The sequence below is a fragment of the Eimeria tenella genome, genomic scaffold (genome assembly GCF_000499545.2).
Source record: "Eimeria tenella Houghton genomic scaffold, Eth_scaff83, whole genome shotgun sequence".
NCBI classification, from domain to species: Eukaryota; Apicomplexa; class Conoidasida; order Eucoccidiorida; family Eimeriidae; genus Eimeria; species Eimeria tenella.
This window is the reverse complement of record NW_013543459.1, coordinates 90,022-106,161: the sequence shown is the minus strand read 5'-3', so window position 1 is coordinate 106,161 and position 16,140 is coordinate 90,022. Positions and strand designations below refer to the sequence as shown.

The window sequence follows — 16,140 nt, the reverse complement described above, 5'->3', positions numbered from 1 at the left end:
AAGAGGCATACTTACCACGTTCTCTTGAGATGAATTCACTGATCTAGTTAAACAATATGAATTGATGTCAAGTAGAAGAAATTGGTGTCAGTTGACTATTCAGTGTCAATAGTGGCAGTGGCTTCGCTGCCCTGGGTTTGCAAACATGGAGTTAAAAGTGGCAAGTAGCTCAACTCCCCTGGGTAATATCAAGAAGCAATAAACCATGCATCTGAGCTGACAGTGAGACAGACGCAAAAGCTTGCGAGTGCTTCGTACCAACTGCGCACTCCCGACCAATGCTCTAGAGCCACTCTGCCCCTCAGTAGTAGAGATCTAAGCGTCCTGCTAAACTATAGATAGCTTCGCAGCAATATCATTTGTTTGGGCAGAGGATGACGCTTACATATAAACATACCGGCCAGTACTGTTCAGTTTCTTTGGTGCCGTACTTTAAACGGCTACAGAGGCCTGTTCCTATCGATCAGCTCTCTACCAAACGCACATGAAGTGAAAAATTGACAAGGCGGTTTCACGGCCAGTATTTCCACGAAGATAATTCGGACTCTATGAACCCTAACCATTTCAATCTGCTCGTCGAAATTCGCGAGCGCTGCTCATGAAAATTCGTGAACGCTTGATGCATCGTGGCCGTGGAGGGGGCTTGCTTCAAGGTGGGGGCATTCCAGTGCGCCGCCTCCTCCCGAAGTCTCGAGATTGATCTCTGTCCTGTGTCCTGCGAGGAATGGTGCCCGCCAGTAGGCCCGCAGTAGATGTTTGGCTTGGTCTCCGGCCTTCTCCTTGGTTTGTTTCCTGTTGCGGCGAGGCATCCACGTCAATCTGCAGGGCCCCTACTTCCCCGCCGGAATGAATTCCCTTCGAATCCGTGGTCTCCTCCAGTCGCTGTCCCCGACCAGGAGGAGGAGAGAGGATCTTTCCAAGGGTGCCTCTTCTTACATCGAGAATAACTGGACACAGGGAGCGTTGCTGCATGCAAAACAAGATGGGGGTACTCCACGTATTTCTGTCTGTGTGCCGCCCATCAATACTAGCAACACTAGCAGTATGAAGCTCGTACAGTGGCAACTCGAAACCAAAGAGCGAGTCACGAGCTACACAGAGTAGGGAAATAAGCTCCACTCATAAGCGGTCACTGGCATGTGGCCCAGCCACTTCGACTGGCACTGCTGCTCCGAACAGCTTAGTAAAAGCTTCCAGAAGAGCTATGATGTGCGTATATAAATTCTATGACACCCACGAAGAACTAGCCCTTTAACATACACAATGGCTCACAGCATTCTGGAGGCATCCCTGACTGAAAAGAATGTTCTTCGCTAAGAGCTCCAGCGCGGACTCTGAGTCAGCAAATCCGTATGAGGAGTGGACAAACAACCAAATCAACGGTGCCCCTCAATGTAAAACCTAAACCTTAACAACTCTACCTTCCTGTTTGGGGGCATTCGCTACGTCAGCCGCCACCCACACCCGCTCTGCTGCTGCTTAAGGACTCAAAATAAAGTAAAATCAAGTAAGTGAATCCTTGCCTTGTTCGATTCTATACAAATCTAGAATTGCCTCATCAATGCGCCTAGCAGTTTCCTCCCGCTGCTCCATTCCTCCTATAAGCCGCTGCGCTTCCGGGCACTGCAAGCCAGTCAAGCACAAGAAGTACCAATAGCAAGCAGGGCTGCTTCGGAAAACGCTACCAGCTGGTTGTGGAGCACTTCTAGCACCTAATCACCTTGCGGCAAGTATTATGCCGGCAGGCAACAACTTGGCTAAAGCCATCAGTCATTGGCTATTCTTACGCTCAGGTCACTGAATGCCAAGAGCGCCATGGCTTCTTCCAAGTGAGGCAGCAAATGTGGCTGCGCAGAACAAAACAATGGAACTTGAGAGGAAAGAAAGAGTAGCACAAGGTGATCTCGATATGTGGTCCTGCCCCCTTGCAGATGTTCTCTCAGCAGCCAATGCTTCATACATAAACGCACACATTCCTTGACGCAGGGGGCAAGGTGTCGCTGCGCAAAATCGATCGCGTCTCCCAGTTCTCCCTGCAGTAGCGCAAACAGTGAAACGGTGTGAAGCTACTGCAAAGTCACGTAGCGTACGGAATCCCGTCGGAAGCATCTGACTAGGAAATTTTCAAGAGACTGCAAACCAACACGACTTGCCGTTTCTATGAGCTTCAGAAGCTGCTGTTTGTGAAGCAGAAAAGTCACCTCCGCATCCGCACTCAGCAACTGCGCAAAACCTTCCATCAGAACATACAGACACTCATGTTGCAGCTTCACGACGGCACAATAAGTCTACGTAAGAATAATATGCCCAAAATCGGACTATGAAGGTCGGAATAACAGACATTTGGGTCAATGAAGCCTATTTGACGAATGGCCTCGTCTGTACGTCCACTCAAAATTGCCTCTCGAATCTTTGCCCTGCAGTCAATGCAATGCAGTGGCATTTGCGCTGAAGCCACACCATCCACCGCAGCAAAATATGCAAGCTCAGTGCCGGAAACACACATTGCGTCATGTTCACAGCCTATATGTGCGCGACCGCTACCGCGGCAATTGCCGAAAGGATCACAAAGGCATCTCACAGCAATAGTCCATCTGGGCAGAGACACCTCTTCGGGAAAAAAATACGCGCAGTTACACGCGAAAACAAGGACTCTGCTGCATACTGCTCACGCTCAATGCGTGCTTCTTTTACGAATTCCTCCGCAGCTTCTGCCAGGCCGTTGATGGTGAGATAATTTAGGACCAAGTGCTGCAGATCCACCTCGAAGAGCTCTACCTCCCCCAGGTTCCTCATCCAGTCATTTCTACAGGAAAGCACACAGTATCCACGCAAAAGCTCTGTTGTCCCGCGTGGAACTGCTAGTTTCGTCTCGAATATTCAGCATATTCAGCATTACAGGGGTACAGGGGCTTGGCAAAGTGCAGGCATGAGTACGCACATGGAGATGTCTGAGAGCCTGAGGAGAGAGTCACACTCAAAATCTTCGTAAAAACTGCCACTTTGGCCCGTCTGGTTCCTCCCGGACATGGTGCTTGGCTCTGCGAAGGAAGACCAAGAGTAGCCGTTGCACGCGCTGGTGTGCTTGTCCAAGCGAAAGTCCACAAATACAAACTAGGCAAGACGCTTATACAATCGATGAACTCTTCGGAGAAATGGTAGTGTACGATTAATTTCCCCTAGAGCCAAATGAAAAGCGAAGGGGCTGGCGTTCCAGTAGCTATGGTAACAGTACCTGAAGGTTCTTGTACACTTCATACTTCTCCACACTTCGGACTTCTTATTGTAACGGAATATCTTATTAAATAACTAAAATTTGAACTCTATGGTGGTGCGAGAGACAACACAAGCTATTCATGTGCAGCAGCACCATAACATTGAGTCCACGCTGGTAGACCATTGGTGAGGCTTGCACCCTTTTGCCAGTTGGAGACAACTTAATGCCATATAGTGGATTTCAGAGGTTATCAGTGCATTATTGAGCTTTATCTCGAGGTAAATACAATACAACACTACGGGAATCCGATGTATGGCTGATCACCACCACAACAGGAACGTCAGACTGAGGGCCGGCCCTCTTCCGGCATAGGATCCTCTTTTCAGTACTCGTGTTTTATACCACTGGTGCTTTTGCAGCAATTCGTTCCTCTCTTCTTGCACTATTGCTTGTGTCTCCCGACGAAGAGACATCATGTCGGAGAATGCGGTGCTTCAAACTGCAGGAATGACCAAGGATTTTTCCTCAAGCTAGAAAGTGGTTGATAGACTGAGACAATCGTGCAATAAGCGTGCAGCGAGATGGTTTTCTGCAGAAAGGGGACTTTGTCTCTCGGCGCTTTTTTGGAGAAGAAGAGTGCTGGAGATAACTCATCACCATCGATTCATGAGCACTAGACTGTGTGGCCCAGCAGAAATACAAAGGTAAGATGAGGAGAGAGGCTTTCATTTTAATTCGAAACCCCTCACCTGTACTAACAACGGTAAATGCAAAGCAGGGCGTGGTGGCGATGAAATATTTACTCACACGACCTGGGATGTCCGCTTTTTGATTTATACGGGAACTGCTGTGGGGCTAGACTCTCTACTAATGCTCCACAGGACTGTCGAAGCCAATTCATGAGGCACAGCCCGAACTGCTGAAGAAGTGGGAGGGTGTTCGTTGGAAGATATGGAGTACCCGCCGCCGCAACTACTACGGACTCCTCATTAGCGGAGAGGAGAAACGGGGGTGGCAGGCTCAATGGGGCGACGTAAATAGAGGACCCTGGGTTAGCTCCTTTTCTGTGAGCAGCAATATTTGCCAGCACCCGCTTGCTCAAAAGTTCTAGCTAGATTAGACCAAACCGTCACCGTGGTTCCCCATCATCTGGTTAACTTTCTAACCGACAAAAGCATCAGTCTGTCCTTATCTGTGAAGGCGTATGGTGTATCGGCTTAAGAAAACGGCGTTGTAGCTCCGTTGAATATCTTCCACCACCACTTGCAGCAAAGCTGAACCTGCCCATGAACAAGGAGGTGCACACAACCATAAGGCCCACTGAGCTCCCCAACGCACACCTTGTGGTCACTCATCAAAGAGTGAAAGCCTCTTTGTCGAGAATCCATGCCTTCACGGCTAAACCGACACTGGGCAGAACACACAGAGCCCAAAGTGGGCGCCCTGCTGCGGTGTATACCACCACGCACAGCTTCACAGGAGTAAAAAGAATGCTCAGGGTGGTCACAGCTGCCCCATCGCTGAGGAACTCTAGAAAAAGCTACTGTGTATTGCTTTTCCGGCGACTGAACCAGCGAGAGACAGTGCCCAATTCCCTCCATGCGCTGCAGCTTGCAGCAGGACAGTTGGTTCGAAACAGCATGTCAGGTACTACTTACCTAATAGGTGCGTTAAAATGGTGCCACTACTACTACGATTTTCTTTGTGCGCAGCTTTGATTTCCCATAATGTCTGGAATGCCCTCAACTCACGATAGCTACTGGATGGAAACTCACCCGCATGCAGACTGGGGCCAAAAAGTTTGCTAATTATACGACGCTGCGCGTAAGAGCCACCGCGCTTACAAATTAAAAAGAGCGAATTACAGTGACGAATGCCATTACAGAAAGCCTGCAGCATAGCACCACGTGGCTATTTGGCCGCATGGAGCATTATCCCATGAACTAATCGCCAGCTGGGAGAACCAAGCTCAACCTATTGAGATGGACCCTTTCTGAACCCTAAAGGGGTGTCCTATCGACAAAAATGCTGGGTCTCATTGTCCTCACCATCCCGGTAGCACAGGAACAACAGGACCCTAGGTCTTCGTTCCAAGCTTCCGACGTACCTCGTTTAGCTACTACAGCGCATTTAATAGACGTTTAAGCCTTGTTCCGCACCTGTAGTACCTCGATTTGCAAGCTAGCCTGCACCAAAACAAGCCTCTGAGGCCTTTGGTAATGTGGGCTATGCTACTTCTCCCCAGGCTGACACTGCCCTGCGTCGACCTGAAGCGGCCCCAAGTATCCACGAAGTTGCTTGAGGTAGTATGCCTCCGCTGTCCGCAGCTCTATTATTACAGGAATCGAGCATCTTGCGCACTAGCTCGCATTCCCACCTAGAAACACGCGGGCATTCTGTCCCCAGCTGCCAGCTATGCAGTGCAAAAGGAACCAGTAAAACATCTCACAAATTCCCTTAGACATGCCTGAGGCTTCTATTCCTAGATGCCGGCTACGCAGGGCAAAAGAAAACAAAGTACTTTACTTGCTTCCACAGTCTTGACTAGCGCCCTTAGCTGCCATATTTTGTGTCCTCCACAATAAACTCACCCTGTGCAAGGCCCATAATCAAAAGCTCTGTGCCCCTGTCGCCTAGCCTCACAGGCGTGGACTCCCCATAAAGAGAAATGCGAATCAGCAAAAAATAAAGCAGCACATTGGCCCGGACCGATACATCTGCCTGTACGGCGCTGCAACATTAAGTTAATGGCTGCCCTAGTTTTTGCTGGTTTTTCTCGCAGTCGCGTAAAGAATGAACATAAAATTCGGTAGGCAACGCTTAGCGAAGAAAAGGCAGCCGCAATGAGTTTTAATGCTCGGGTGTCGCCGCATTCTAGGGATGTCTGAATTTTCATCCCCCATGTATGGATGGAAACATGTAGCAAATGATTCCCTCCATGCTCTCCAACAACTGTTTTCAACGGCGCCGTACGCCACCCCTCCGGCCACCTCGTCCTCGGCCTCTCCCTGCGACAAACGCAAAAGGATTGCTGCCTGCAGAACCCACAGCCAAACACAAAAATATTCAATCATCAATTACACCATGGATAGTGCAACTACAGGTGACAGCAACGAACGAGCCTTTGCCCACTACGCAGCCCAATGCGGCCCAAAACCCCAATTGCCCGAGAAGTCTAACAAGTCTCACCTCCATCAGCAACTTCAGTGAGCTTCGTAGGGCCAAACTCCGCTAATCCAAGTCCGAGGTTGCCACTGGCTGGCTGCTGCAGCTGCGGCTGCAACTGTGCCTGCTGAATGCGCTGCTGGTGCAGTTGGGCCTGCGGTACTTGAAACACTGGTCCCTGGACATCCATTTGCTGCTGATGGGGGGACTGCTGCTGGGCAACTGGATTGCGTGCACCAAATTGCTGCTGCACCTGCTGCTGCTGCTGCGAAATGCCCAAAGATGCTTGTGCGGCTGTCGAGGCACCGGGACCAGCTGCCGGCGCTCCCGCTGCTGCTCCTGCAAGAGGCCCATTCGCTCTACGGATGCGAAGTTTGGGTCGTGCATGCGACGCACTCAAATCCCCACTGGTAGGAATACTGGCTGGAGTCCCTTGAAGCTGCTGCGGCTGCAGTGCCTGCAGCTGCTGCGACTGTGGGGCTTGCTGTTGTAGCTGCTGCGACTGTGGCGCCTGCTGTTGTAGCTGCTGCGACTGTGGCGCCTGCTGTTGTACCTGCTGTGAATGTGGCGTCCGTTGCTGTAGCTGCTGTGACTGTGGCGGCTGCTGCTGCAGCTGCTGTCTCTGTGGTTGTTGTTGTTGCTGTTGCAGCGGCTGAGGCTCCGTTGGCTTTGCTGATCCAAACAGTGGCGTGCACGCCGCTGCAGGACGTGGAGCAACGGCTGCTGTACTCCCGGACACCAGCAGGGTACTTTGTTGGGGGTCCCCTGCTGAAGTAGGTATGGTAACAGGAGTGTTGGCAACTGCAGTACCCTGCGCAGCCTTCAACTGTACCTTTGCATGGCTTGTTGCTTCTTCAGCTGCTGCTACTTCCACTGCACGCGCCGCTGATGCCTCTGCAGCAGCGGCTGCTGCTGTCCTTTCCCTTGCTGCCACCTCTGCTGCTGCAGCAGCAGCCGCTGCTGCTTCCTCCGCTTCCTTTTGCTGTTGCATGCGCAATTCGCGCGTCTCTTCTGCAGTCAGAGCCGTGCCCAATACATCTAGAAGAGCCGCATCCGCTGCTGTTGCATGCGGCTGCAGCATGAGCAGCTGCCGCGTGCTGCACTCTCCTCTTTTTCGTTTTCTGTGACTGCTAAAATGTAGCTCATCCAACGTGGTTGCCTGTTCCACACGCTCTTGATTGCGATACAGCTGGGACCCACTACTGTCACTACTTTCTGTAGCGCTGGTTGTAGAAACGGGGGGAATAGCAATAGCGGCCTGCCCATAAGGCAATGAGCAAGTTGAAGCATTTCTTTCCACCGAGAATCGACGCCGTTTGGCACATTGCACAGATTCATCCTTGTCGCATTCTTGTTCCTGCTGTTGGTCTTGCTCTTGGCATGCATACTGTTGCTGTTTTGGGGCTTCTTGCTGATCCTGTTGCCGGCAGCTTGTTAAAAGGCTGTTCGACGGTGGTTCGTTCAGCAGCTGTGTCTCTTCGCGCACTGCAGGCACAGAGCGTGTAACAGAAAGCGGCTGCAAACATCCCGTTGCCGCTTCTCTCGACCCGGTGGTAACAGAAGCATCAGGAGCTACTGCTGTTGGTGCTGTGGAGGCAGCGTCTTCAGAGTAAGCCGGCACACACCCCATGGTAGGAGGTGCTACACGAGCGCGTGCAAGCAAAGGAGATAGCGGTGCCGGTGGGGGCACCAGCGGCATTCTAAGCTCTTCATCTGCAGCCTCTCGCTGCAATCCCTGCTGCGACCGATGCTGCTGCGAAGGCTGGGCCACATTCTGCGGCTGGTGCTGCTGCACCCAGAGAGGCATCCGCTTCTGCCCATCATGTACGATAGGTCTACGGATACACCGGCTCGGCACGGGGGGCCTTGCTATTCGGCTAGTCAGTGCGACCTTGTCTTTCGCCGCGGCTGACGCTACAGTCTTCGCAAGCAGATGCAAGCCAGCGGCAGCAGCCGCCTCTGGCTCCAACACCGGTATGTGTGAATGGTGATGCTTCGTCTGCTGCATAAAGGAGCTTCCACAATCAGCAGACATGTGGCGCCGTCTCAAGGGAAAGCGTCCCAAAAGCAGCCCGCATCCCTTCGTTGTGGGTAGGCTGCTTGTGCTCGTGCTCTGGTGTTGTGGGTCATCGACGCTGGTGCCCGGTAACAACGAAGTGGCAGTGACACCGCTTTTCCCAAACTTCGTGAAGGAACGCTGCTGCGTCAAGTGCTGTTGCTGCTCATCGGAAGAGTCAGTCTGCATCACGCCAGCAACCGGTAAGGGCGGCGTGGTGAACTCTCTGAGTGGGGAGGACAGGGGAGTGAAGAAGTCAAGATCGCTTTCTCCATCGCTTCCCCTTCTATCACTCCTCTCATCTTGCGCTACCTCGCGGGCAGCAATAGTTGCTGATGCAACTTGCATCGGCATGAGCGGACGGAATGGATTTAGGGGAACGACAGAGGAATTAGTATTGCGAGCTACGCCCGCAACAAATCCCCGAGTCCCATCCAGCGCAACTGCCGAAGAAGTAAGCGGGTCCCTGCAACTATTGTCGGTTACATGTCCTGGTAAACTGCTGCACCTAAGCCTCCAGGTAGCCGCTTTCGGCCCATCGCCTTCCCAATGCTGCCGCTGTTGAGGTCTGCGGCTGCCCTCAGTGCGTCCTGCCACCATCGCAGTACTCGCGTCCGTTTCCCTCGCTAGTGGGCTAGTTGTGAGAGTGCCACCCCACGCTCCATCATCCGTGCTACTGCATGGCATCTTCCAGCAGATCCCATGAAGGCTGCAGAACAGTATACCACGGTGGCCTAGAAGCCTCTAGGTGTTTAACGGCAGCATCCCCCTGTCCTTAGCGGCATGGGACGTGGCTGTGTCCACTGGACACAGAAACAAGCAGCAGTGCCGGTCCTACGTCATACAGATGAGTAATAGACGCATACCTATTTGCACTGGGTCACCACGGATTGAAGCTGGTGTAGAACTTCCTCCATAATGGCGTCCGATACACCACCACCTGGTTTATATATGCCGGCGCTGTTGATGTCAGGGGACAGCGTACTTTGTGTGACTCTACTCGAGCAGCAGGCGAGCTATCCGATAGGCACCGCCACTGTTAATACTGCCTGCGTTGTAAAGGGCGTTGCACGACTGGAACGCGAGTGCCACAGTACACACATCCGGGTCTAGAGTAACCCGATAAGACGAGAAGGCTTCCAAGTTGCCGCAAAATGAATCATTTGCAACAGGAGGACTTCAGCACCACCGTGCCAGCTAACATGACGGGAATCGACTTCGCCGCAACAGGAGAGGCGCCTCCGTCTACTGAAGCACGAGAAATGCAAAATTTACCCAGACTCGCTTTCTTGCATATTTTTCGGTATTATCCATACCAGAAATGGGCGGAAGGATGCTGCAGCTCGCGCACAGCTGCCATTACATTAACGGGTTGCAGCGGCGGCAACATGCTCATGCGCCTGCATGCGGCTGGCTGGCTACAGCATGCAACTTCTTCCAGGATTGGACAAAAAGAAGTTTCGTCTAATTCGAAGTTTTTTTCGTCGTCCAATTCAGGACAGATTTTGCCGGATTACTATCTTCGTTGTCGTAGCAGCATACCTGGTGACACCTAGGGAGAGATTCACTAGTAAATTTATGTTGTGTCTGACTATCCCATTCTGTTTGAAGGACTCGTGTGATCCTGGCTATGGAGGCGCTCTCAGGAATGCATGCTGCAGCGGCGACTGTGGCATCAGCTGGCTCGCTACGCAGTCTCTGTCCGCGAGCAAGGGAAAACGTCAACCTCACTTGCTCAATGCTGAGCCAGATTCTAGTCAACGTAGAATTAGATACTGCTGTGTAATATTGACACTTCGTACCGTCGCCTTCAAGAAGTCCTGTGATGCTCTGCAAGTGCAGATTTAAGTCATTTTGTGACGCTATGCAACCGTGGCTCTGCGGAACATGGCCCGTAAAATACCAACTACTAGACGGAGTACAGCGTGATTTCAGGGCATATAGTTTGCATTATAGCTATTTGATTGCTCGTCCATTGATAATTTTGTTTACAGTAGGTCAAAGGCCCACAGGCCGTTTATTGGAGGCATGGTAAGGGAACTACGACTGTATCCCCCTGAACTTCAAAATAATCTGTTCTGTGGGTCTCTTCTGGCCAGGCAGTCGCAGATTTAAAATTTATCCATGAAGTGCTGCCCAATGAACAATAACTGCTTTTTTGGAGCGCTGGGGGTTGCTCACGAGGTTGAGGGTGACAACCGCAGCATACCCCACCAATTGCTCCGTACTGCGTGTGTGTTGATTTAAGTGAGAGCAGTGCTCAGAATAGGTATTAAAGGTGAAATTGACATATTTTTCGGGAGATATTTTGCTTAAGCGAAAACTGTTAAGTGTTGCATTGAGGCTGGGTACCTATGTGGGGCAGGCTAAGTCAGACCGTCATCCCTAGATCTGGTCTCACCAGGGCTCCCTTGACTAAGCCAGCAACTACAGTTCCAAGCGCCAAATATAGTGTTGTCTCAAGTTTCGTCGAAGTCTTGCGTGTTGCCTTGCCATAACGGAAGTTACACTCCCAGGATTCTCAGTGAGGAAAGAGGCTGGTTGTAATTTTTAGCCCTCTGGAGTTCTTGGCATCAACAGGTGCAACAGAGGCAGCCTTCAATAGCCTGACGTACAGCCAAAATGCCATGCTCCTCGCCTGGGCGCTGGCCCATTCTGTTTTACCAGGGGACATCATGGGAAGGTAAGCAGCCTCTGATAAGGGCAAGAAGGGATACACGATGAACATTTCGCTGAATCGGTGACAGCCACTCACATGACGTGAAACGCCACACATCTGTGGGCTTCGCTTGACCGGGGAGTACAAGTGCTGCAAGAGGCACAACTTTTCTTCAGATGTCCTCTAAGCCTGTACACGAGACACCACCTCTTCGCCCATGAGCGTGTAACATTTCCGGCGTACTGCATCCATAAGAAGTCATTGAACCCTGCCCTTGTTCTCACCAACTGATTCTGCCATAACTGCCACGCCTCTATGTGAAGCGCCCACGAATGCTGCTAGTCCTAGTGGTAATTTCAGTGCATAAGATCGACCGTTAGACCCCTCGTTAGTTTTCCTCACCGTGAAGTGGCAGGCTGGCCAAGAAACACTTCTGTAGCTCAACTGCTGGCATCTTCACCCCTTGTGCAAGTATCTCCACGAACGTCGCCCCATGTTTGTGGTAGTCTCCTTCCCAGTAATTAACAACGATGTGGTTGAGAAGGTACTGGACGCGCTGCGTTAAAAATGTCCGGAGTGCTCTTAGTTCTAATAAAACCCGATATACCCAACTAGGATGCGTTTCGTCCAACCACTGCTTTCGCTCCAGTGTTGAATACAACGATTAATGAAGCTGCTTATTCTGTTTGCCATTAACAAACATATATGTACGCGGCCAGCCGTGGAGTCCGTTTGCCGATTCCAAGCCGCTTCCAAGGCTACGCGTACTACCTCTCTAAGTGAAGTGACGTGTGAAAGCTGTAATCTAGTTAGCCTTGCTCATGATAACACTTTCATGAAACTCTCAAGGCCACTGAATTTTACGGTGGATTGTGCTGGGCAAGCCTAGATACCAGATTCCAAAAAGTGTTGCGGCTCATAACTTCGCATCTTCTGAGGGCGGTCTGTGGGAGCTAAGGCTTTTTCATTTCAAGATAAATATCCTTGATACCCTCCGCTGAAACAGCAACTTTACCGAGAGGAATAATTGGCCACATTGGGTCTCCATGAACTACTCTGATTGGCGAGCAATGGCGCTTGAGAAGCTGAACTGAGCGAACGCGCGAATAGCGTGCGCGACAGCTTAAAAGGCAGACCTTTTAAATTAAACATGTTAGATTGTATGCGGAGAAGAAGCGTCTCCGGAAATAACGGTTAAACGTAGCCAGGGGTTCGTGGAAACGTGGAAGTAATCCCCAACTGAGAACAGATTAAGGCGGCGGCAATACACGTACATTCAGAATTATTTAAAAATAGACACAGAGACTGAAATTACCTTGCTGCAGTTGCAATGACACTGCGAGATGCTTCCGAGTGGAAGAGCCCTGACGGTGAGCATTTGCTACGTAGACCTGACATTGATCCAATAACACCGCCTGTGTGACTAAAGATGCAGTAGCTATTCGTCTTCGCCCATAAGCATACAAAGGCTGAAGTTTTCTGCCTGTAGCGCACCAACCTCAGCACTGTGATCGCGACCCACTACTGGCCTCATTTATGTCGTGCAATATGCTCACAACGCAATGGAACAACCACAACATGCATTTAGGAAAGCCTTTAGTTCTAAAACGAAAGTGAATTTATGCGTTACTACGCTGTATCTCTGGGCGTCCACAGTAAGCTTGTGGGTCGCTTCTGCAGGGCTGCAGAACGTGCCAGATGTAGCCACACTCACAACTCCACCTTTCCCTAAAATCCACTCAAAATTCTATATTTTTCTAGTAGTCTTGAATTTTGGTGGCCTATTAATGTCACCTCCGTTCCCAAAAGCAGTGCGCACTACCAAAACGAAAATTGCCAGGTGATCGAGAACTAGGACACGTCGGAATGTCCAGGGAGGATTTGAAACTATCATAAGCTCGTTACTGAAGTTACGGATAATACAGTTCTTCATTTGTCACTTTCCAGAGAGCCGTGAAACCATAAAATCAATCTAAACGCTACTGAGCTTCTGGCCCAAATTGCATCGCACATTCCCTTCCAAATGTGTAGTTGTGCAACAGTCACAAGACTCAAATACGTCGAATTAGACTGCTAATATTTAGAAATTTTTTACAAATATGGCCATGTAGACTGAAATGCTGCTCACGATGCGCGTCCGCCACTATGTCCCACTTGATGCAGCAGGGCTGCGCGGTAATTCCTTATATTTGTGTTAATCTAATGGGGTAATTATAGAATTGAATTTAAAGCACAAAATACAAGAAAAAAGTCAAATATTTTTAGGCTAGATTTCTGGAGACATCCTTGGGCTGAGGTGGGACGAAAGCGTCCCCCGCCTGTTCATCATGCTCTCCTCCCCCTGCCGTGCATCTTCCTCTAGCCACAGAAGTTTCTGCCCCGCCCTCAAAACTCGACTCTGGAAGGAGTCTTCTATTAAAATTTTTGACAAAAAAAGGATTATAATTTCCCCCCCACACTGAATTTATATCTGGTTCGAGAATAGCTTTCAACCAAGCTTCAAACGAGCTTCTTTGTGGGGCGCGCTGAGCACGCCCCACTAAGAGGCGTGGGAGCGGCTTCTTGTCCCACGCAAATTGTAGTAAGGGCAACCTCGTTGTTTTTGGCTTCCCGAATCCACGATTTTTGCGCATCCATGCCGCATTTAACCAGAATTCCTGTATATGCTGGCCACTTCGCTGATTATTAAACATCGGCCAGGCCATGCAGTATTAGTGTTGGAACGTTACATTGTCGGCTCACAGCCAAGATTACGCGGTGTGGGGCTTCTCACAGTTCTCGCGACACTTCCTGTAGCTACTGCAGTGGAACTTGAAGGCATTTGGCCTCGAATTCACGACTGAAGAGATCTGAAGAAAATCAAGTGTTCTTCAAAAACAGTGCAGCTCAGGGCGTGCATCCCTAGGCAGGTCTCATCTGACCGTTAAGACGTACTAGGTTTCTGCAGTGGCGCGACCCAAAATATTTTGGTATCTAGTCGTTCATTGTGTAAATAAATGCTTTTAATAAGCAGTTCGCCGTCCCGCATTATATTCCACGCATACTGAAGTGCTCAACACTGCGGGCGGGTCGTTCCGCAGAGCAAGACAGGAGACGTTAGGAAGGCCTGGAAAATCCCAGGCACCGCTGAATTCTTCAGTGCAACAGTGAATTTGTTTTATGCGTGGGACCAAAATTTGCATTTGGCCTCCACCCTCAATCATGATCATGTCTTGACTCTGAGCCACATACGTCGTCAGCTGAGTGGTTCAGAGGCATTTGCCCAGTTCAACTAAGTGAATGTAGAGGGCATCCACATCTTCCGAACTCAAGCCTATGTCCACGAAAATGGATTCGGCACCCTCAGCGGCTACAGGACCTGACTTTGACGGAGCTCGTGCTTCCTGGGAGCCCATCACGCATTCTGACGAGCACGTAATAACAACGGAGGAGCCAGCCGTCGCCGCACTATATCAAGATTCCGAAAAAACATACTATAGTTCCTCGAGAAGAGATCGGAGGGCAAGAAAAGTGGTGCTGACTGCGGTGTGGCTGATTCTGGCCCACCTGGTAGGAGTTTCTTTGCTGCTCTCCCACTGTCGAAGTGCCCGACGGAGTAAAGCTGGTGAGAGTTTGTTAGCACGACGCCTTGCAGGTGAAAATAGGGAGGGCGGGTCTTTTCCGCCGCTCAACCCATTCTTCGTGGAAGGGGAATGGACTTTGCTCGACGCTGAGGAGCTTGCTTGGCTCTGTGCTGAACTAGGAGAGCAATCCTACATCGGGCCCACCGAAACTGAGGAGGCTGCAGAATTATCTTCGTCAGCAGCGAGCAATTCTGCCGCTGCTGTATATACAGCCGCGCAAGGGGACTATGAAGAGCCGTCCACCAGTTCGTCTGCGCCTCTCCTAGGTGGAGACCCCATCCAGGAGAGCAGCAGCTATGTTTCGAGTCGCAAGCGAGCATATCCTACTTCCCAGTCTCACGGTGAACAATCAAGATCCTCGAAAATCCGTGTATATACGGATGAATCTGGAGACTCAGGTCTCTCCGGTGGTGTTTCCGAGATGGAGCCAGCGGCTGTTCAGCCTCTGGCTGGGCCTTCCTCTGTATATCGGTCTCATGAAATTTTTGCAGCGGTGTCAAATTCTGTAAGGCTCCAAGAAAGTGCAACACATCAGAGCACAGGGCAGCAAGGTATGCTTCCGGCGAAGCAGGTTGCACCGCCCAACTATCCAGATTCCATTTCTGTTGTGCCTGCACGTTGTACCTTTCCCGTTTCTCAGTCAGAAGGCTCCGCTGACCATGGCGCGAGCGACCAAGATCAATCGCCTGCCACGTTTCAAAGCCCAGCAGCATCGTTGGGACCTTTGCTCCCCAGTAATGGAGAGGCCTCGACATCAGCGAAAACGGAACAGCTTTTAAGCATGACACCCAATAAAGACGATTTCAGGAAGGTGCACCCGTTTGTTCGGCTGCCTGTTTTGGCGCCGGGTGTGAAACCTAGAAAAACTCTTGATATATCAGATCTCTCTATGGCCCGGAATTTACCTATTGTTACGCACCTCAAGGTTGTTCGGGATCTCTTTGCGCTCCCTGTTCTCGGCCTTGCAAATGCAAATATGCTTGTTACTGCAGTTGAAGAGTTGGCAATACGAGCGATCGCTCTTATGACGGTCTCAGTTTCGCAATTAAGGCCGTCTAATGCCGTGAGAGCCTTGGGACGTCGGTTTCTGGTTTTCAATGCGTTGCATTCAGCAATGAGGGTGTTGGGAAACAACACACAGCTCGAATATTTGTGGCGTGAAATGCTGCGAGTGGTGCCAACAGAATACAGTCATGAGGGTCCACGCACATTCTGTCCCAAGAGTGAATTTCAGTTTACTTTGGCGAAAGAATTAAGCAGCGCCATGGAATTGTACAAGACGGGCAAGGGACCTACGGAAGAACAAGAGCTAAAGATCAAGAGAGCGTTATTTTGCTCGGCCTATAGTCCCGGGTGCTTCCTTGAAACGCAGTGGGATCAATGGAGACTTGACGACGAGGAATTCCGAGGAATACCTTAG

The 16,140-nt window shown here is 50.6% G+C and overlaps 4 protein-coding genes across 4 annotated transcripts; 1 reads left to right on the top strand and 3 right to left on the bottom strand.

The window, feature by feature from the left end:
• Positions 1-648: 648 nt before the first annotated feature.
• On the bottom strand, positions 649-972 carry ETH_00025915 (uncharacterized protein; the record flags this gene model as incomplete). The annotated part of the gene is made up of 1 exon (XM_013378414.1): positions 649-972. One exon carries the CDS (start codon positions 970-972, stop codon positions 649-651), a length of 324 nt encoding a protein of 107 aa, XP_013233868.1.
• Positions 973-1,503: 531 nt separating this feature from the next.
• ETH_00025910 (uncharacterized protein) lies at positions 1,504-3,030 on the bottom strand (the record flags this gene model as incomplete). Its single annotated transcript, XM_013378413.1, has 7 exons — positions 1,504-1,623; positions 1,788-1,847; positions 1,971-2,033; positions 2,154-2,222; positions 2,342-2,448; positions 2,673-2,806; positions 2,942-3,030. 7 exons carry the CDS (start codon positions 3,028-3,030, stop codon positions 1,504-1,506), a joined length of 642 nt encoding a protein of 213 aa, XP_013233867.1.
• A 3,145-nt stretch (positions 3,031-6,175) lies between these two features.
• Positions 6,176-9,125, bottom strand: ETH_00025905 (uncharacterized protein; the record flags this gene model as incomplete). Its single annotated transcript, XM_013378412.1, has 2 exons — positions 6,176-6,252; positions 6,407-9,125. The coding sequence occupies 2 exons, from the start codon at positions 9,123-9,125 to the stop codon at positions 6,176-6,178; spliced, it is 2,796 nt and encodes a 931-aa protein (XP_013233866.1).
• Positions 9,126-14,424: 5,299 nt separating this feature from the next.
• On the top strand, positions 14,425-16,140 carry ETH_00025900 (uncharacterized protein; the record flags this gene model as incomplete). Its single annotated transcript, XM_013378411.1, has 1 exon — positions 14,425-16,140. One exon carries the CDS (start codon positions 14,425-14,427, stop codon positions 16,138-16,140), a length of 1,716 nt encoding a protein of 571 aa, XP_013233865.1.